The sequence below is a fragment of the Equus caballus genome, chromosome 15 (genome assembly GCF_041296265.1).
Source record: "Equus caballus isolate H_3958 breed thoroughbred chromosome 15, TB-T2T, whole genome shotgun sequence".
In the NCBI taxonomy this organism is placed as follows: domain Eukaryota; kingdom Metazoa; phylum Chordata; class Mammalia; order Perissodactyla; family Equidae; genus Equus; species Equus caballus.
Window position 1 is genome coordinate 73,635,839 of NC_091698.1, and position 22,483 is coordinate 73,658,321.

The following is a 22,483-nucleotide window of genomic DNA, read 5'->3' on the forward strand; positions in this document are numbered from 1 at the left end:
TGCAGAATCAAGAGAAGCTTAGCGAGGTAGCCAGAATGGCCTTCTAGGGAAACAACATTGGCAGATGATTCCTGAAAAATTTTCCAGCAAAACTAGCCAAAGGTTAGTAATGACCAAGGAGAGAATTTCTTCTTTGAAGAATCGACATATAAATTTTCCATTGGGCAGAATTCAGACAAGAACTTCGATAAACACCAATCGAAGAAGGAGAAGAGGAAGGCTACCACCTAAATTAGGGGTCTGGGGTGGGGCCCAAGCACGCGAAGAGTTTCGTAGAGAAAATAAACATTCACCTCTAAGAACTCAGATCCCAAGTAGCTCATCTATAGAAAAACACCAGAAGTTCGTAATATTTTGTTTCCTTTATTTCCCCACATAAGATACAGATCAGTCTATTTAGATAGGGACAGTAGAGAGAAAAAAAATGGCCCACAATCCATCCATAAAGATATAGTTAATTATATTATCATAAAGACATTTCATGGAACATCTTGTGCCATTTTAAAGGAGAGTTTTTAAAAAATTTTCTTACATCATGGGAAATGTTTAAAATATAATGTTAAGTGAAAAATCACACCACCAAATTTTATTTATAAACACACACTCATGCACACATACATACACACACATATAATATGGTCCAAATGATGCCATCGTATGTTCTAAAAGGTAAAAGCAAACATTTAAAAATGTTGAATGGTGATCTCTAGTGGCGGGCTTATGGGTGATTTTTCTTTCTTTTTCTTCATTTCTGCGTGTGTCAAATTGTCAACAACGAACAAGTATTACTTTAATAAAGCAAGAAAAACACTTTAAGAAAAAGAACACAAGCTATCTGAAAGCAATTCATATTATTTTAGTTGTATTTCATGAAAAAGAACCCATGAAATACAAAGTTGCTAATACAAACGAGTGTCCACCCTCCCACCTTATGATGCTTCACATACACCAGGACAGAGTCTGTTCAGAATCCAGTCTAGCTTTGTCTAGGTTATCAGGGGAGGCAAAAGCCAGAGATCGACACTGAAAATCTGATTTTCAAAAACACCTGTATTATCCATTTCTGTTAACCTACCCCTTGATCTCAGTAAATGAGCCTTGCTGACATACTTTACCTCAGAGTCACTCTGCAATAATAATCATCATCATAACCATCACTTATCAAGAGCTTACTGTGTGCCAGGTCCTGTTCTGTTTTCCCATGTAATCCCCTCAACAACCTCATGATGCAGATATAAAATTATTCCCTTTTTACAGATGAGGAAACTAAGGCTTAGATTCATTCATTTGCATGAGTTACAGGCAGTTCACTCCCAAGAGTCCCAGTTCTTATGGGACACAATATTGCTCGTGGTCATAATAGAAATAGCTAATATTTGTTTAGTACTTAATGTGAGCCAGACTCTGTGTTGAGCATTTTATCTGTATTATCACAATTACTGCTCACAGCAATCCGATGAGATAAATAGCATTATTATAACGAATTCACAGAGCAGGAGCTCCAGCCTTAGAAAGAGCAAGTAATTCACACAGGTGCAGGTAGTAAATGGTGGAGCGAGAATTCTGCAACCTGAGTCCCCTTCCTAAGAAAGCATTTTAGTGGGTCACTTTATGCCACCAGTGGTTTCTGTGGAAGCACTTAGAGCCATGGGCACGGAGATCTGATTAGCCTTAATAATTATGTTGTTTATGGAAATAAATTGTCAGGTAGCTTAATAGACTTCCCCGAGAGCTTCTTACTTGACACCTTTAAGATAAACGTGAGCCCAACCTGCCTTTCCAACCTTAAACCCCCTCCCTGCGGAAGTAGTCAATAGATATGATTACTTATTTATTTATTCTTGTAAACCATAGGCCTCCATTGTGAAATGCAAATCTAAAATCCAAACATATTTATAGAATATATATATGAAGATATAAGGATTGATTGCTTAATCTAATGTAAAATAACAATAAAGTATTAGACATGGAACAGAAGGGTGAAATTTAAAAATCAGCATCCATTCACTAATTATTAATTTATTTTAGCTATGTTCAAGAAAATATCTGGCATCGTGACTTTTTGAGTGTTTTGTATGAATGCCTACAGAGAAGGCTTGATTTGCCCTTGTATATTTTGTGGCTCTGGAGAAAGGGAGGGAAGGAAGGAAAGAAAAGTGAAAGAGAATATGAAGAGAAAAACTTAAGAAAACGTGGCTTTATTTCCTGATGTTCTGTTTTTAAAGCAGGCCTCCTTCTGACAGAGCTGCTTTCAGCATATTCTAGCTGCTGTCCTGTAACATTCTAGGAGTGAAATCTTTCCATTGTTTTCCGGGGAAACTCTACTTTGAAGAAAGAATCTTGACAAAGGAGGAAGGACCAAAGGTAGAAATAATCTCTGGAAAGAGTCTAATGACACCCCAGGAATGTTTAAAGTTTTCAAGGTGAAGACAGCTTTTGAGAAGGGTGGGAAACCAACAGTTTCGTTGAAATTCAGTGGCATCAATTTCAGTTAATTCCAAATTCTTATAAAGAGCAGGGGCAAATAGAGAACTGATAAATGTTTCTAAAACTAAACCAAAGATGTTTATGTGTTCAGTTTGTAGAAAAGATTCTCAGTGCCACAAAGTACTTAGCATTATCCTCAACTTTGGAGCATTTGTTAAAACAACTTTTACTAGAGAATCTGGACCTTTCCCACTCCCCTCCAGAAGTACAGTGAAGATCTCAGATCATAGATAAATATGTAGTCTAACAGGTTAAGGAATCAGTTTTAAGATGAGAATCCTCTATCATTTTGTTAAAAGTGCCTCTCAGGGAATTTGCACAAAGCCAGTATTATGAAACAATGAAAAACGTCTAGACCAAGATCTATTTTGATGTCTTTCAACAATCTTTCTGATTGTTGATTGAATCTTTGAAAGACAATCTTTGATGTCTTTCAATCAATGCTTGATCCACTTTATTTTACACTGAACTGACAAATTGTCTCAGCATGCACATTTAGGTAACAAACCCAAGATTCTAATTACTTTACCCTCCCGAAGACTGACGTTTATTGACTGCAGAGGAGGGAGGCAGGGGTAAGGTATACATTTTATATATCACAAAATTATGGTCACTTTTTAATACATCCATATCATTTTCTCTTAGTAAACTTTACTCATGAGGTTTTTGCATTAGCCTGCGAGAATAGCACAGAACCTGGGGGATACTAGAATTCCCAGCATATTATTTATGGGAACAATAACTCTAGGATCCCTGCAGTATCTCTTTTAAGTGGTCAACCAGCATTTCTTCTACGGACAGGAAGAGAACTCATAGGTTTTTTTTTTTGAGACTAAGGCTAACAATTTGATTGCTGGAAGGAGAGAGACCAAAAAAGAATTACGTTTGTTCCTATTTTGCGTTTGAAAAAAAATGAATTGATTACCATTCAGTTTCAAAAGTAAGCAGAGAAAAATAAGATAGGGCAAGGTTATGTTGGAAAACCCTCACTCCAGTGCTCTGTGAAACTCCCCTGGTTCCCCCGAGATTTCAGCTGTCCCTGCCCCTTGCCCTGTTTGAAGCAGTGATTTCAGTTATCACTTGATAATGCAGAGAAAGCAGTGTATGGATGACAAGGGCTCCTGGAGAATTACTTTGTTTAGCTACTTTAGCAACTCTCGTCTTTGGAGTCTATTTAAATTACAGAATAGCACCATCCCTGTTTGTCAGGCTCTGCTTCACAGCAGGAGCTCCAGGAAAAGTCTGACTTCAGTCCCCTTTTGTGTATCCAGCTAATGTGGTGAGGGGGGACCTGGCAGAACCAGGCTGGGAAGCTAAACAGTAGCTCTTGTGCCCTTGGCTTCTTTGAGTTTAGGATTCTGACTTGGATACCCCATTATATGGGATGTGATCCCAAGCTACATATGGGAGTGAATTTGAGGATACTGCCCATTACTTCATCCGGTATTTTGTGACCCGCCCCCCCCTCCCGCCCCCCCCCCACCACTATCTGCCAACTGCCAATTTTGGCCACTGGGTAAAAGGGCAATTAAGAACCACAAAGTAAACCACTGCTTTTCTACTAATAGTAACAACTGTTCCTGACATTTTATAGTCCTTTGCAAAATGATTTCACATGCATTATGTTATTTGATCTTTGCAACAACCTCTTCAGTTTTATTAATCCACAGTTGATGAATGATGTCACCCATCATTTGACCATCACAACACTGTGAACATCACAATTGCTGTGAAGTGAGTTTTATCATCCCCATTTGATAGATGATAACACTGATGTTTATAAAGATGCCAGAATTGGCCCAAATACCTCACCGAGAAAGTGCTGAGTCAAGATATGAACCCGGATATTTGAGTCCCAGTTTGGAGCTCTTGACATTTCAACAAAGGAAATGATACATTTAAGTCATGATCTAGTCTCTGTTCCGTGACCACCTTAGCATGGGACTTTGAGCAAATATTTTTACCAATAATCTAAAAACGTAAAAATATTATTAGAAATCATATGAATAGCAATCCGTTCTTATTCTATTTGGAATGTTAATTAGATAGGGGAGTTGATTTGGGTCACTTATGGAAAATGAGGAGAATATATGCCTGGGTCTTCTCTGACTGCCCCTTTGTTTCCCTAACTCCAAATCTCCAAGGGACCCAAATCGAAGGAAAAAAACTTAAAATGGGCCAGGAATTTAAACCAAGTGATACGAAGGCAACCCATAGCAAGCATATCTTTCCTTGTAGGTAGAGAAATCAATGCCAACAAGGGCACTGAATAATGCCCGAGGTGATGTGAAGAGAGCTGTTGACTTTGCAAGGGCAGCAGGCATAACCTAAGATTATACTTTCCTTTTAAAATAAATGCCACGAAGGAAATGCTGCTTCTGACATTTTCATACTTTATGCTTTGGGGAAAAGAAACCAGCCAAGGAAGCTGGCCTGAGGTAACAGCCACCAGAAATGCTTAGCATGTCAAAGCACAACATCAATAGCCCTTGATCCTGGAGGAGGCAGGTAGCATTCTGTGGGAAGCCTGTGGAAAGGGATGGATGGAGAGTAGTGGAGCTGATAGACACAGTGATGGCACTTAGCTTTGATGCAAATGGTTCTCACTGTCTCATGGCATGCAACAGCCCAGTTTTCTGTTTGGCAGTACTAATAAAATTTGAAGCTCCTTACTGAAAACCCCAAAATTCTCACATTTTCTGACCCAAGAAAACAGTCTTTTCTAGACTATGATTTATCCTGAACTTTATCTTTTTAAATAACAGCTTTGTTGAGATATAATTCATATACCATAGAAATCATCCGTTTAAAATATGCAATTCAATGGGTTTTGGTATATTCCCAGAATTGTGCAACCATCGCTACAATCAATTTTAGAACATTTTCAACTCCCCAAAATGAAATCCCTTACCCATTAGCAGGCACTCCCTATTTACTCCCCAACCTCCAGCCCTAGGCAACCACTAATTTTCTGTTTCTGTGGATTTGCCTATTCTGGACTTTTCATATAAATGGAATCGTACAATATGTGGTCTTTTGTCACTGGCTTCTTTCACCTTGTTTTCAACGTTCATCCATATCGTAGTGTAGGAGAGGAAAAATAATTTTCCATCTGCCCGTCAGAGTTTGGCTGAGACCATGTAATAAAAGACAGATTAACAAGAGAAAAACAAACAGAAGTTTGTTAAAATGTTTACCTCATGTGTCCATGGGAGATATCCAGAGAAAAATGAGTCATTCTCTGAGGCAGCTTAAAGGTAGGCTTAAATACCATCTTATTAGGGAAAGGGGAGAGGGATGTAAGTCTCTTAGAGGAGAGTAAATGATTGTTAGGGAAGACGAATGGGCCCTAAGAAGAACAGATGGGAGATATGACAGATTTTGACAAAGGTTGTCTGGGTGTGGTGTGAACTTCTTGTCTCCTCTCCTGTGAGAAGAGTCAGTCTTCCTGGTTGATGAAATTCCCCAGGAGGGGATCTATGCAATTGAGATCCTTTTCAGAGATCTGTCTGTATGCAGATAGGAGGAGCGCAGAGAAAGCCTCTCCCTGCATTTGCTGTTTTGCTGTTTTTCAAATGCCTGCAGCTCAAAATAATCAGTATAACAAAATGCCATATTTTGGGGTGACATATTGTGCTACTCTTCAGTAGCATGTATCAGAGTTCCATTCCTTTTTATTGCTGAATAATATTTCATTGTATGGATATACCACATTTTGTTTATCCTCTCATCAGTTGATGGACAGTTAGGTTGTTCCCACTTTTTGGCCATTCTGAGTAATGTTGCTATAAACATTCATGTACAAGTTTTTGTGTGGACATATGTTTTTAAACCTCTTGGGTATATACCTAGAAGTGGAATTACTGGGTCATATGGTAACTCTTATTTTTAAACTTTTGAGAAACTGCTAGACTTTTCCAAAGCTGCTACATCATTTTACATTCTCACCAGCAGTGTAAGAGAGCTTCAATTCTACATTCTCCACAACACTTGTTATTATCTGTCTTTTTGATTATAGCTGTCCTAGTAGACGTCAATTGATATCTCATTGTGGTTTTGATTTGCATTTCCTGATTACTGATGATCTTGAGCATCTTTCCATGTACTTATTGACCATTTGTTTACCTTTGGATAAGCATCTATTCAGATCCTTTGCCCATTTTTAAGTTGGTTTGTCTTTTTGAGTAATAGGAGTTTGTCCTGAAGCTTTTAAGATCAGGTATACTGGGGGTTACATTTCAAAGTTGCCTTGCCTGATCACATCACTGTGGTCAGAGAAGTTGCCAAATCTTTTCCCATCATCTGTGGTCAGTCCTGGGTCACTTCTTTCTTGAGTCTGAGTGTGGTGGCTTCCACGTGCAAGGTTTCCAGTTCCAAGGACATGGCGTTTCACTGACAGGTTTCAGAAGCTCTCTCAGGGGGAACATGAGGCATTACTGTCTTCTGTGGCAACTGAAACCCTTAATTCTTCTACTCTCCAAATAGATCTTCTGTTGTGTAAAAACCTCTCACCAGAGTTCTTATCACTTTGTTAGAAGGAAATCACTCTGCCACCTGAATGCTAAGGGCCTTTCCTCACCTGTGCTATGGAGGTCAGAGACCAGCATTGCCTAATAGGAGAAAGCAACAACTTTAAGTTCTCTGTATAAACCAGAAAAGAACACCAGGGAAGGACAAGGCAAAATGTTTCTCCTGGGTTTCAACCTAGATTGCTAATTAAATCTAAAATTTGGTTTTGACTCCAACTTCCTCACAATTCTATCTATTCTCTATTTAAGATGTTCTTTTAAACATCAGGCCTTACATTCTGGCTCTCCATTAGCCAGTTCCTAGCTCCAGCTGCGTATTAGAATCACCTGAAAAACTTTTAAAAACTATTCATGCTGGTGCTGCACAACCGGAGTTTGATGTCGCTGATCTGGAGTGGGTCTCGCCCAGGCCTTTAGAGTTTTCAAAGCCCCACATGTGATTGTAATATGCAGACAGTCCCAAAACACAAACCCAACTATCATCAGCCTCTTAATTTATTATCCAACTTACTAAAAGAACCCATTGTCCTCTCTGGATGAGCGCCTCTCAAACTTTAACATGCATAGCTGTCATCTGGGTTCTTGTTAAAATGCAGACCTGATTTTGTGGGTGTGGGGTGGGCCCTGAGATTCTGCTGTTCTCCAGGCCCCCTGTGAGGTGGAGGCTGCTGACCGGGTTCCTCAAAGTCCTCAGAGTTGGGGAGCCTCTAATGTTCATGGCACTTTTCCTTTAATCCTAAGAGGACCTTTATCTCCTCAAGGATTTGACTTTTTAAGACAGCCATTATCAAATATAATATGTTCTGTTCCTTTTAAAAATAGAATTGAAATTCTGTCATTGTTCATATAGGCAGTCTTTGTTAACATAAAAGATAAAACAATAAACCTCTATATTAATTTAAAATAATGATCCAGATCCTTTAAAGTGGTCATAAAAATACTGCACAGTTGAATGAATAAGAGAACTTATGGGTCACATAATTGAATGATATTGGTCTTTAGAGCCAGTCACAGGAATCTCACTTTGTGACCTTGGAAGTTACTTAACTTCTCTGAGTCATTGTCTCCTCTGTAAATTCTGAGTAGTGGAAGTTACTTTTAGGGCTGTTGTGAAGATAAGTGAATTAAGAAATGCAAAGTGCCCATCAGTCCATTGACCTCTGAGTATGCCTAAAGAGAGGTTAAATCTTTTTAAAAAATAAAATAAATTCTAAAAGCCATTGCAGTATCTAAATATGTGAAATCCTCACTGAAATCTTTTGCACGAGGATTTAGAAAGGAAAATCTGTTCTCTTAATCCTCCAACTTGTCTATTTCTCACTTCACCCGACATCAAAGGCAGTCTTAGGGCAAAGAAACCACACAAGGACAAACTGAGGGTGAAATTGGAAAAAGGGACTGTGTTACTACTTTGGCTTAATGATGAGAGACTGGAATATATTTTGAAGAGATTTTCTTTTTTAGCTTCCACTATTAAACCCAGCTCTGTCTTTCCTTTTCATTGTCTGCCTGAGTCACCACCTGATATAAGAACTCCTTGTTAGAATGTGCTTGGGTCTTTTGAGACCCGTCAGATGAGAGATACTGAGAAGTATAGATGTTGGCTTAGTATCATCAAAGGAAAGACACTGCAAAAATCAGAAGGAATGACCTGTATATTTCCACTAAATAAATTGATCTTTCTTACCCAAAGGCTTTTTTTTTCTAGAAATTGAACCAAAATGTATTTTCATTAAAATTTTGGCCATATTGAAAAGTTACTTATTGTTATCATAAGATTTGTAACTGCTTTGCTCATTTCCAGAAAACATAATTTTATAGTAGACTGTTCAGCTTTAGAGAGATGTAAAAAAAACAAATGAGGAGTTTTCCTTACGTTCTTCATAATAATTATGGTAGTTGAAAATTGCAAGACATCAGTTGTTCTATTTGTTCCTTATCAGTGCAGTAGCAGTGCAAGAGTTGTCACTGGATGAAAGGCTGTGTCTACCCCACTGTTCCAGTCTTGTTTTTGGTTAACCTGTCCATTTAAAGAAATAACAACAGCTATTTGATTGCTTCCCACCAGTAAATAGAACAAAAGAACCACTAACATGAATCTGTGTTCTCAGGGAGTGGGAGTCCTTGGGACAGAGCAAAAGCCCTGTGAATATGGGATTGGTGTGGCAATGGGGGCACACTGGAGCACCTTTAAGGTCCCTTGAGTCCTTGGGATTCTATTTCCACTGCAGAACTGCGAGGAACAGAGGTATCCTTCTGCAGATTGTTAGGCTAGTGTAACTGGAGTCTTCACCAAATCAACCTCATCTCGTGTAACAGAAGAAGAAGTGGTGGAAGAAGTGGTGACAGTCCCTTTGTGCTTTAGGCTTTGCCAAGTAAGCAAAATACATCCCAAGGATATGTTCCTTTAAAAATTAGATGGGTTAATTTCACCTTCACTACCTCTGCCAGGGGTAGAAATAGTTCTGTTCCGAAGCAAAAGGTGAATATTGCCACTGCCTTCTGATTTTTGCCTCTCTTGATTCAGACAGGCTAATTCATAAGGATTGACTTCATCCTGCCTCTTTAAATTGATTGAAATGTCTTTTAATAACCAAATTTTCTATTAATAGCTTTGCTGGGCAAGAGGAGCAAAATCAATGTATGACTGAATAGCTCCTCCTGTCAGGGGCACTATTGATTGTATTATCAATGATTTTGAAATAATACGCCATTATGCAAATCCCATCTATTTTAGGTGTCTTTGCCAGGCACTTCCTGTTTGTTTTCTCTTCATCTTTGATTTTCCAGTGTCACAATGATCAAAGAATGAAATGTTTTCTAAGGATTATGATCCTAGTTAATAGTGATACTGTAATGATAAATTTTAAGTGCTTATTTTATTATACAAACTATTTGTGTGGGGCCCTATATCTCTGACACTCATCAGCTGCTCCAAGTATAGAGAATAAAGCTGTTGCAGCAATAAAGAATTAAGTTCATCAAGGATAAGAAAGAAGATGTTATTTGATTGCTTCTATTTATTTGTAAATAAGTGGTCATGCTCCCCTTTGGGAATGAAACTGGTAGCCTTTCCTCAACAAACGCTCACCTTATTAGCAAGGCTACTCCAACCATCTTCACTGTGCTTTCTCTATTTCTGCAATCTAATAAAATCCTTGATGAGATGCAGGATGGGTTGGGAGTGCAAGATGGAGAAAGATAAAGTCAAATGTTTCTAAGTAACATAAGCAAGAGCATTGCAACGTAACATCCAGTTTAACGTACCTTACCATGAAGTGCCTTGATAATGCATGTTGGGTAATCAGGTCCAGAAGATGGTAGCGTGGCCCTTCTAATGCCTGTCAACACTTTCCCATACTTGGTCTTATGATGCTGAATGCTTTAGTGTAGATGTACAGCTATAGTTTATGATTACAAAGCAGTATGATGGAAATTAATACCTAAAAGGCCGAAGTTTGATGACCAAGAGGATAGACGTTTGGCAGGTTTTTGTAGAGTAAATCTAATCTCACTTATAACATCGAATTCATGCCTGAAATAAAAAGCACATGTATTATCATTTCTTACGTCTTCTTGTGCTTTCTCTAATATTTTGTGTTTTTTGGATATTAAGGGATGATCAGATATTCTGGCTTAGTCAGGGCAGGATGATTTTTTTAATATATGCTAAGTAAATAGGTGAATTCCAGAAAATAGTTCTAGAAGTTAGACAAGAACCATTCACTGTATACATGTAGTTGAACTTTGCCACACTGTTGGTAGTTTTGTAAATATCTACTCTAGGAAAAAGATTATTGTTTTAGTCATTTACAGCTCTCCTCCAGCCTTAGTATTACAGTCTTTGAGGACAGAGCTGAGATAGAAAAGGCATTGTCAATAGCTCCAACTCCCTAGTAATGAGAAATTGGGTTGTGAGCATCATGCAAGGATGTTCTTTAGCTGAGGAGCAGAAAGTAGTTTGTGGGGCTCCAAAGGACCAGAAGCCATCATCTGATCGTGCTTCTACAATGCTAACCCAAGAAAGCAAGACTAAAGCATTTAGCATTAGGGGATGGAAAATTCAGAGAATTAAAAGCAACTTCTTCCTTTCTTCTCCTTCAAACTATGAAATAAAACTGATGTTCTTTGGCATGCAGAGGTCTAAATGAAACTTGATGAATTCGATCAATAAGTTTTTAAAAAACAGATTATAAACTAGTTTCCTTCCAGAAGAACTAGAAAATTCCACCAAAACTAAATAAGGTCCATGACATTATAACTGTGTGTCTATATAAACTCATTGTTTCAAAAACAAGTCGGAAATGTTCTTGGCCAATGTTACTGAAAAAAAAATTTTCAAGGACAGACAAATGTTTAGGAGGCTCTAAGTTGTAATACATGAAGTGATTAAGCCCTTATTAATTAGAAGGCAACATTAGATTTATTTTCAGAGTCATCAAGGCTTCTGGGAAGTTGAGATTTGCATAATATTTGCATTTGTCCTACCTGCCTGTCAGTCACTCACAACCGGAGGACCAAGGCGAGAGGTGCTAAGGATGGATTACAGGAAGAATTCTTAATAAAATGCCTTGGTGTATGAGTGGAGTTTAAAAGTAGTGTAAATGGTATATTTTGTCAAAGTTAAAACTCGGCTTTGGGAGAGATGAAAATAACTATAACATCGTGACTCTCCACTCCCCACCTTTCAAAACAGCTCTTGGGAGCTTTCAGCTTCCATCTTTAGAAAGACAAGCAAAACATGAGTGACTTCCCCTTGTGCTCTAGGTAGAAAATCTGACTAACCTGAATGGGAGTCTGATTCTAGGATATTGGTTGGGCTAAGATAAACGACTTCTATTTTGTGATTCTCTTGCACATTTATTATTTTAGTAAAATTTTGTGATAAAAATATCATGTTTGGAAATACAATAAAGCAGAATGAAGGCCAAAAAAAATGACCCACAAACCTATTTATCGAGGTAACCTCTATTAATGTTTTGATGTCATTTACTGATTTGTTCTAAAGGAATGAATTCCAAGGCACAGCTCAGACAATCCTACGGTTAAGGCACTTACTAAATAAATATATATTTCTGTTATTATTGTGATCTATGTTTTTCTGCTTTTCCTTCTCATCATGATGATAAACGTATTAGTACTGAGTGCTGTGTTTTGCCTAAAATAATTCTGTGGCCCTGGGAAGGGGAGTTATGCATTGGGTGACCTCTCCAATCTTTCAGACCTATCCCACACCCATTCTGGAAGAAGATGCTCATGGTACAGAAGTTTCTCAGTTGCCGTTTGTCTGGAAGTGCAGCTCATTAACCTTGCTTTCCTCTTCTCTATGTTCCTTCTCTTTTCTTTCCGCTTCCCCTTGTTCGTCAATTTCTATTCTTCTCTGTTTCAGCAAAACAATATCAGTCAAGGTAATTGATGATGAGGAGTATGAGAAAAACAAGACCTTCTTCCTTGAGATTGGAGAGCCCTGCCTGGTGGAGATGAGTGAGAAGAAAGGTGGGGGAGCTGCTCCAGGGCTGAGCCCAACAGCTTCTGCTGGCCTGCGCCACCCCTGGATGCCTGCACTCTTCAGAACATGACTTACAGCACACACATCCCTCCACCTATGTAACAGGGCATAAATCTCACCTGGGGTCACAGTGGGCCCGGTCTGTACTTCCATCAGCCAATTTTGGCCACTCTGCACATTATAGGTCTGAGATATTAATTTTCAGTGCAGTCCATCAAGCCTCTGTATCTGGGAAAGTTGGTGCTGATGCTTGCTTCGCCAAAATGAAGCCGACTTTCTGATCTCTCTTCCTAATACGATTTACCTCCTGACTGCTCATTGAAGCAGGAAGAATTTGTGCAAGTGATAAATTAGCAAAGAAAACTTAAAGAGGGGCAGCTAAGAGTGCCCAAGATGCCCTTTTACATACTTTGGGAGGTCCATGTGTTTCCAGTTCTCCTTCCATAACATCACAGTAACATTCAGCTTGGTGAACACCTAGCATGAGCGTGTGACTCCAACCATTTGTTTTGCCTTTGTCTTGTGTTCCCACAGGAAGATCATTACCATTAGAATATTTGACCGTGAGGAATATGAGAAAGAGTGCAGTTTCTCCCTTGTGCTTGAGGAACCAAAATGGATAAGAAGAGGAATGAAAGGTGTGAGAGTATACAAAGACATACCAGCGAGAAATTGTACTCTCCTCTCTCTGTGTCTCCCTACTCTCACACTTAACTCTCTCCTCTTCCTCCGCTTCCAAGTACTTTACTTCCGTTTCCTTTGGAGCTTTAGCAGTTTCATTCCCCTTCCCTAATTCACAAGTGCACCGAGCCCTGCCCGTTTTCTTCGGGAAATGTCAACTAACCTTGATGGAAACCAGATTTATTAAATACTGGAAGAGATTTCTGTAATTCAGAAGTGATGACATAAAAGGATGATTTATGTGTTTAGTTTTCCCCTACTCCAGGATCATTCTAATATTTGGTTCCAACTATTGTCACCCCTAATATGTTAGTGATAAAGACTACTTAATACCTATGAGTCATGGTAGGTGAGTCTAATGGCAGCTAATAGGAAATTTCAGAAGAATTCAATAATTAGGCTTCTTTAGAGAACCCAGTTTTCAAAAAAGATAAAATTAATAAGAACAAAGATCCTTAAAGAGTAAGTGTTATCGATATTCTAGAGTTCATTTTGGCATAATATTTTTCATATCATCAAATATGACGTTTAAAAGGGACCATATGTATGAAACCAGTCATATCAGTTTTCTGTAGCAGGAAAGATATGGTCCTTCAATAAGAATTTAGACTTTGCTTAAGACCTATGCAGCCTTATGCTCCAAAATCTTTTGATCCTTCTAGAACTGATAAATCTCTAACAGATACAGTAAAAGGAAAAAATAAACAGCAGTATCCTTATAAGTAGTTCTTTTTGGTTGATGTGTACTCACGTTTTTAGAAAATATTTGAACAAAGAAGCCCATTTCCTTGCTTTCTTTAATTTTGTATCTATTTTATGTGGCCTATATTTGATAAGGAAGGATAGGAATTTTATATCAGCTTGAAAAATAATTTTTTATTCTGAATTATTACAAGGGTTTCCTATATTTATCCTCTAATAGTAGCCATTTTAAAAGGAATCCTATTCATTTAATTACGTATGTAAAATGAGCATACTACATATTAATAGCTATTAACTGTATATAAACAATTGATGAGAGCAGTCTAGGAGATGACTAGATTGACCATTTTGCAAGAAGTTTATACTTTTACACATAAGGAAAAAAATCAGATATATAGGACTAATTCCTCTACGGACCCAACATTTCGGGGAAGTTAATCCCACATTTGTAAGAACTCACTGGCCTCAAAGTCCATCAGAAAAATTAAAAAGTATATGTCCCTGATTTAATCATGTTCGAAATGGTAACAGGAGCCTTTGGAATGATGGAGAAAGGAGCACTGAGGACCCATTTCAGTGCATCCTATTTAATATGCTCCATAGGCAGTAGGTGGAAGGAAAAGACACTTCGAAAATTGTACTGATTTCTTGTAAAGATGGGATCAAAAAATGCCTCATTAACATACAGGAAAAAACACTTACTTCTAAATGTATTCTTCCAAAGAACTGTCTTTTATCTAAAGGAAGAGCATCTTGGATACAGCTCTTTCAATTGTCTTTTTAGTAAAATATGCCCTCATGTAAAAGCAAATTAAAATTCTTTGATAGCACTATCCGGTTTCACACCCGCCAAGTGGATTGTTGTCACTATAAATAAAATTACTGACTTGTTTTAGAAAGTATCCTATAATGCCACTACCATTCGAGGGAAAACTTGGGCCTGAAAAAGTAATTGTAAAATTCCCATCTACAACTCCAGAAGTAATTTGTTTAATACATTTAGCCAGGTAGTTTTCACCAAAATAAAGTGTCACAGTGTAGTCTAGGTTTAAAGTACATAAACTGAAAGACAAATTATGTATGTCCCCCCTACCGCCCCGCCTTGTCAGTTTCCATGGAATTATGTGTCTACAAGAAGCATTCAGTGTGTCCAACTGTAATGTGCAAAAGTCATAGATAAGGACGCACAAAGAAGCGCTAATTCCTGGAACTCAAGTTTTGAGCATTTAAACAACATAAGCATTTCTGGATGGCCAAAATATCATGCAAATAGAACCTCCAGAGAGAGGGCTGTACCTTGGGCCAAAGTCTCCTTCCAGGCAGGGCGGCCAAAATGGAATTTCCCAAGATGTTTAAACTGTTTTCATTGACTAAAGGGTACAATATCTGAGATACTGAATGATTTAAGACTTCCATATGTTAAATTAACTAACTCCCAGGCAATATTTAATGAGGGAGACTCACTCAAATAAAATTTAGGATTAACTTCATAAAATGTTTCTACTATATTTGGAAAACTAGATATATACACTGTGTGTAAACATATATAGTAGAAATGTCTTATTAAATGTCAAAAATAATATATAAAGTGAATTGTGTATATATATATATATATATATATATATATATATATATAATCAATCACACACATTTACAGAAATTAGTGTTGGAATTGTTTATTTGGAAATATTCCCAAAGCCACATTTTCTTAGGGTGCACCAACTTTTTAGCAGCGGCTCCCTACCACTGTAATCGGATCTGCCTGGATTTCTTTCTGCTGATATTCCTCTTACTTTCATTATTCATCTGGTCTCTTATTCTGTGTTTGTCTTTGTCTGTTTCCTTCACAGCCCTGTTATTGAATGAGCTTGGTAAGCATTTCATTTCTTGCATTTCCTTTCCATTGTTCTAGGTTATTTTCCATTTCTATCAGGTGGTACAGTAGCTTTCTGACTTTTAGTTCTATTGATTTACTAGCAAGATTGTTGTTTAGGGCCATTGGCCTCATTTTATTAAGGTCAGATGGTTTATATTCCATTTTTAGCTTAGTATAACCTTTTAAAAAATCAGTGATTTTTGAGGTATACGCAAGAACTAAATTTGTGCACTAAATCCCATAATCTTAAAAGAATGATTCGTGATTAAATCATGAACAGATGGTTTCAGATTTTTCTTAATTGTAAATATAATTTGGCAAGTTTTTGTACCTTGGATGGGCTGTCAGGCAGTCTAATGTCACTGGTATTTGTTATTTAGAGTCTAAGTTAAATAAATTGTAACATCTTGTGTTTTTTCTTTTTTAGGTGGCTTCACAATAACAGGTAGGAATTTTTAAAGTCTAATGACATCAAATTTTATTTTTTACTGTCTGTTCTCACCATATGTTGTTTATATTTTTAAAAATCATTTCTCATTTTTATTTGCTTTTAATGAAGGAAAATACTTGTATGGTAAGACAATTTTTTTTAATGTTCCTCATTTTCCCCCTAAAATGATTTGGTTTAAAACTCAAACCAAAACCCCATCTTATGTAACCTGTGTTAACATTTAGCTGTGGCACATGGTGTGCTCTTGCTAATTTTACACGTTTAACATTTTACCCGTTAACAATGTGCGTGCGTTGTGTTTATTTATAAGCAAGTTTTTATGGAGAACTTGTAATTATTAACATTTTGACACTGGTCAATTTACAAACGTTCACATAGCAGTGATGATGTGGAATGCACTCTGCTCGATGTTCCCGAGAGTATCAGAATAAGTAAGACAATGCTGACCTCTAGGAAACATAGGAGTTGACATCCCAGAGTGCTCCGCGGCCCAACTTCAGGATCCTGATAATACATAAGGCCCTGCTGGGATAGGACAGAAGCAGTCCCCTCATTTCCCCACTTCTGTCTGAGCCCCTCTTTGGGGACTTAACTTTCAGCATTCTTAACATGCTAATGAGTAATATTTCTGCCACTTGAAGTACATTACAAAGTGCTCTATAAAAACTCAAAATGCCAATCAAAAAGTTTCAAACCCATAAATTCAGAATGGTACCCCAGCCTGTGTCGATTGCCTTATTCAGCACAACTCTAAAGCTATTTACAGAAGGAAGATATTTCCTTACAGCATCCTCTCTTTTGACCCTAAATATTTTCTCACCCTTTCAGAATGATCTATGCAGATTTTGAGAGGGAGATAAATATCAAATGGTAGATCTGAGTTGTCTGAAGCTGCAAGTCGAAGGTACCTGTGAAGGCATCCTGATGGCCATGGCATTTTCTAATATATTGTGCAGATATCAATATTCTAAATATTTTTTTCTGAAATCAGATAGCTGAACAAAAATTACAAAGGAAATATTTCCCCAAATTCTAATTTTGAAAACGCTATGGTGGGAGTTGGGGTTAATTTCAGCCACTGTTAGCGTAAACTCATGATCAAGTAATTCCAATAGGATTCTGTCCAAAGTGGAGCTTTCAGTGTGTCAGCAATTTCACATGGGCTGTTGTCCTCCACTGCTTCTCTCCAGACACAGCCTTTAATGACAAAATGATTCGGGGACTCTCAGAGACATAGAAATTGAAAAGGATGAAACTGTGAAACAGAACACGTCCTCATAGAGGATTTCTTAAATCTGATTCATCTGAATCTCCCAGATCTAGTTTCCCCAATTCTGCACTGCCTGAGATGCTGTTTTTGAATCCAAGCGCAGAAATTTACATGTACTTTTAAAACTTTTATCTTCTTTTTCTCATCTCATCATTTTAACTCATCGAAGTCTTCTTGGAAATATTCTGATTCTATCACCCATAAGTTCGTTATCCTTGTGAGACTGGAGGAAGGTAGAAATTTGGCAAGCCAGTCTTCATGGCTTCCTTGAAGTAGTTTTAAGAAAAAGTCAAGCATTGTAGAAAGAGTATAGTATCTAGCAGCACATTCAGCCTTATGCAGCCTGATAATGAGATCTTTACTAAAAATCTTTGGCTGTAGAATGCCACATTAAACTGTATTGATGTGTTTGGATATCTGCATATTTTCTTTATCATTGAATACGTCAGAATTTTGCTTTTAGGGCCTTCCTTCCGTATCATATGAAGCATCTTCCTTTTCAGTATCTATGTAATGAGATCCTAGTTTTCGTTTCTCAGGAATTGTTCATTTAAGTTCTAGAATATCTGTCCAGTCATGTCCAATGTTTCCTGCCTTGGACACATCTTGCATCCAAGAGGAAAGACCCACTTCTTCCAAAGGTTTCTATCATTTCATGTATTTCATTAAGTTATAGAATTTATGGCAGAAACTTTAATCTGAAATAACAGTTTTTCTATTGATACCGTTTCTTCCCAAGACTTGAAATGGATGCAGTTAGAACAAGAGAATTTTCCAGAACTCTCTGGGAATCTCTACATTGGCCTGCTCCTCTCACTTTACGTGACCTTCTTCTCCTGAACCAGGCCAGAAAGTATAGGATCCACTCTCTGTAGATGCCCCTGGGGCAAGTTCTAAAACTTAGGTTTACCCGGTGAAAAGCAGCTGTAAACCCTAAAGAGCTGTTCTTTGAAGTCGATTTGAGGCTTTGAAGTCAAGGCTTTGAGATGCAGGGGCAGCAGAGAGAATTAATCTAGCCTTGGACTTTGCCTGCAGCTTTTATGTGGTGCAGCTGAGTGTGAAAATCTAAATATATGGAAATTGAAAAAGTCACTTGGCCCACAGCCTGATACCTATATTTGCGAGATATCATTAGTGGTGGACAGTACGTGCTGGAGGTGCTTTTGGAATTTGCAAATCTTTACCTGTTGTTCCTAGTCCTTGCCTCACTGAAAAGCCCTTGTTTGGGCCTATGATCTCATTCCCCCTTCACCCGTGAGGCACATAACATAATAGCCCCCATACATTATAGCCCATTAATGAGAGTTTATAAAGCATTTCTTATTCATTTTATGATTTAATCCTCAACTTTATGGAATAAGATGATATTGTTCTCACTATAGGAGAGGAAATGAAGGCTCAAGGAGATTGATCAATCTACCGCAAATCACCCATCCAGGACTCAGAACCTGGATTCTGACTTCAAGTCCAAGGCCATGTGATGATTGTTCTAACCTCAGCACTTTTTTTTGCTGCCTCCCAACCCCCTTCATTCCCACCTGCCTCTTAACGTCTTCTCAATCCGAAGCCCAGTTGTGTCTCATAAATGCCATCAGTATGAATTCCAGTCAAATGAAAACTGGAGGGACTCCAAAAGGGGGAAGCAAGACCATATTAATTTGGATATTTTTCTTAAAAAAGTAAGAATTCTGGCTCAATGTGGAAAAGAGAGGAATTTCCCAAACAGGAAATACTTTTAATTAATTGAAAGTATATAACCGTCAATATACTTCTTTAAAAGTTACTGTTCCAATCATATTATGCTTATCATGTAATAGTTTTAATAAAGCACGTGGTTTTTTTAAGGAAGGCAAACTATGGAAATTCTGACAATTAAGAACACTTTACTCACACCAGTGCATAGGTTAGAGGAAGAAATCCCCTTCAAGTTCCGTTTTCTTTCACAGTTGAGAAAAATTGAGTCTCAGAAGAGAAATGCCTTACCCTAGTTTAGATGGCAAGCATATGGCAGAGCTGGCACTGAGTCCCAGTCTCGTGATTCCCAGGTCAGTTCTGGGTAGCTCTTGGTAGAAGCCAACAGTGGGTGGATCTGGCAGTCAATTGAACCAGTAATTTACTGAAAACCCTAGGCCTAGGTAATCCAAAGAGTTGCTGTGAGCATGACGTACCTTTGCAAAGCCTGCCAGTGCATACAACATTCTCCCATTCAGACTGCCCGGGTAATAAATAAGGATGTTCCCAGATGTTATGGTACTGACCCTCAAACAAACCTGTGATGAGGACAGAAAGGTACTATCATCCTCATTTTACATGTGGGAAAACTTGGGAAAGGGCCTGCTCAAGGCTATGTTGTTGGTATCAATAGGCTTCAGAACCAGGCTACCTGTCATTACATCAAGTGCTTTCCATTGTTTCACGATGCCTCTGGAAGCGGTAATTTGAAGGCCTTGGATATTCCATTTCAGACACCTGCAAGAATCTGGCTGTACCCCCTACTGTGGGGTGTGTGGTTCATTCACATTATCTGGTTTGGCTAGTAGAAGACTTGCCCCCTTTACCTGCTCACTTCTGCGACCTACATAGGAGTGACCTATGACCACTCAGTCTCCAAACTAACATTGCTTGTGATATGTGCATCTGGGTGTGATGTTTCATTTACTAATTCCACAAAACTCTTCTACAAACCAGTGCAATCCATTCTGCTGATTTTCTGCCTGTCCTCTTGCTAGGCCAACCTGTCTTCAGGAAAGTTCATGCTAGAGAACATCCGATTCCCTCTACTGTAATCACCATTGCAGGTACTCATTTCATCATGGTCCTTGAAAGTCACAGTTTAATTAACTTGAAATTAACTGCCTTCAAGTGTTCTTTAGGTCTTTAGACATTAAAGTGACGCAGTTTAGCCCCTCTCTCCTCTAAAACATTGCTGAATAATGCAGTAGTTTCTCTGCAGCTGTGAGTATGGTGGATGAGCAACAAAACACAACCACGTCAGCGCAGGACAGGAGGCGTGGTAGAGAGAGCTGCAGGGACCTACCGAGAAGATTGATCCCAATGGCTTCTCCCTCTTAAGTTCAATATATTGCAGATTTCTTGCCAATATCACTTCTCAAAATATGTCTTTCATTCCAAGTCTAATGAAGTTTCTTTAAAAGCAAGCTGTGTTTCTTCCCAGAGTCTGTCTTTCCTGCCTCCAGACAACACGATGTTAGCCATATCTGCACAGCTGATCATACATCTGTGGGGTTTCTCCAGAGAGGAACATTGATGGGGGACTAGAGGATTACACAGCTATCCCAGATCTACTGTCGAGGTAGAGCCCGTGCAGCATCCCCTTGCTCTAAGTCCCTGGATGGGGACAGAGATGTTCACTCTTCAGTAATCACCATCGCCCATCACTGGGCGTAGAGGTAGAAACATTTCTGCCTGCCCCAGGATGACTTTCTTCATCCTCACCTCCCACATCCCCATTCAATAATCATCATACCCAGCCCTGACTTCAAGTTGTTCTAGAATATTCCTTATGGAAATAAAAGTACCAGTCCCCTTAGGCTCTATTCAGAGAGGCCAGCCAGGTCCTGAAAACTGTCAAGAGATCTCTGCTTTCAGACTTATCAGCATAGATCTGAGTGAAGGAGTAAAATAACCCTGAGCAAATTCTCCCACCGCTGGCCTTGTACCCCTTTCCAAGTTCTGCATTGTTTGTTAAGATTAAAAATTGCAAATGCATTAAAGACTATCAACAGTAGCTCCTCCGGCACAGATCTCCATGCAGGGCATGTTTTCAAATAGGGACTCCCAGTCTCAGCCCTTCACCTCTTACAGTGATGCTGCTTCAAAATGCAACCTGAGCCAGAAAGGGTTAACAGCAGCTTTTTCATAATTCTGCATTTCCCAGATCCCAGGTACCTATTAGCCTTTGTCATTTGCAAAATCAATTGCTCAGGAGATGGGAGGTTCCTTTCTGGTGATTTTATTACAGGATTGTTTTATGACCTGTCAATACTGATTTTAACAGTGGCTATTGATTATGCATTTGATCTTTAAGTTGTGTTGATTGGTTAAGACCATGATGTTATGTCATTTATTATCAACTTCTCAATGAAATATGGTGAGTTTAGAAAGTATACACGTCTATATACATATACAGAGAGAGAGAGAATTAATTTTCTCTGAGAAGCAAAACTAAAACCACAACAGGTTATCACTCTACATAAGTAAGGAAATGAACCTGACTTGAGCATAGTAAAATGATCCAGTACTCAAAGTGAAAAGGAAACAAACAGAATAGATGATTTTGAAAAATGCTGTTAAACTTTTTTCTGATTCAATAAAAAGTATCTGAATAGAGGACACTTTTAAAAAAATACACTCAGCTCTCTTCTTTGCCTGTGTCGAAAATCTGGACCATAAATGCAAATTTATCAGTATCCTTGTAGAGCGATAATTGGATTTAGCCAACTGCCTTCTCTCAGGTACATATAATTCTCTCTTAAATGTTGATGACATTTATTAAGTGAAAATAGCCCTGACCCTTCCATGACACTATGCCTTTGTGCTTTTACTTCTCTCTGTCTGGAATGCCCCTCCTTACTCTGGCACCTCCCAGCCATTCTCACCGCCACCTTCACCTGGCAAGCTTCGATACATGCGATACATGCTTCAAGGCCAATTTTAAATATCTCCTCTTTCCTGAAGCCTTCCCTGACTCCTTCAGGTGTGGTCCCCCCACCATGGTTCCTCAGCCCTTATATTGCTGTACCAGAAGTTGTCGCATCTATATGCCTTGCTTCCCACTAGACACTCAGACCCCATTTCCAGAGGGGCGGGGGGTGAAGAGGGACCGGGAAGTGGGAAAAGGGTTCAGTGTGCTGACATATTGTAGGAGTGCAAAGACATGTTTTAAATGAACAAATGGTCTTCATATGCATAGAACAATTAAGAGGCTTTTCTAACAGTGAGTTGGAGAGTCACACAA

The 22,483-nt window shown here is 38.5% G+C and overlaps 1 protein-coding gene across 37 annotated transcripts in view; it reads left to right on the forward strand.

Annotated features, from left to right (window-relative positions):
• Positions 1-22,483, forward strand: part of SLC8A1 (solute carrier family 8 member A1) — a 374,846-nt gene that overhangs the window by 297,356 nt on the left and 55,007 nt on the right. For 8 of the 37 annotated variants that reach the window (XM_070234749.1, XM_023618395.2, XM_070234750.1 and 5 more), the window contains exons 3-4: positions 12,406-12,512; positions 16,212-16,229. In XM_070234749.1, the coding sequence (XP_070090850.1) occupies positions 12,406-12,512; positions 16,212-16,229 (125 nt within the window). Of the gene's footprint in view, positions 1-12,405; positions 12,513-13,059; positions 13,164-15,758; positions 15,780-16,211; positions 16,230-16,343; positions 16,359-20,234; positions 20,304-22,483 lie in introns of all 37 variants that reach the window. The other 29 variants (XM_005600028.4, XM_014730879.3, XM_014730878.3 and 26 more) reach the window with 11 other exon arrangements.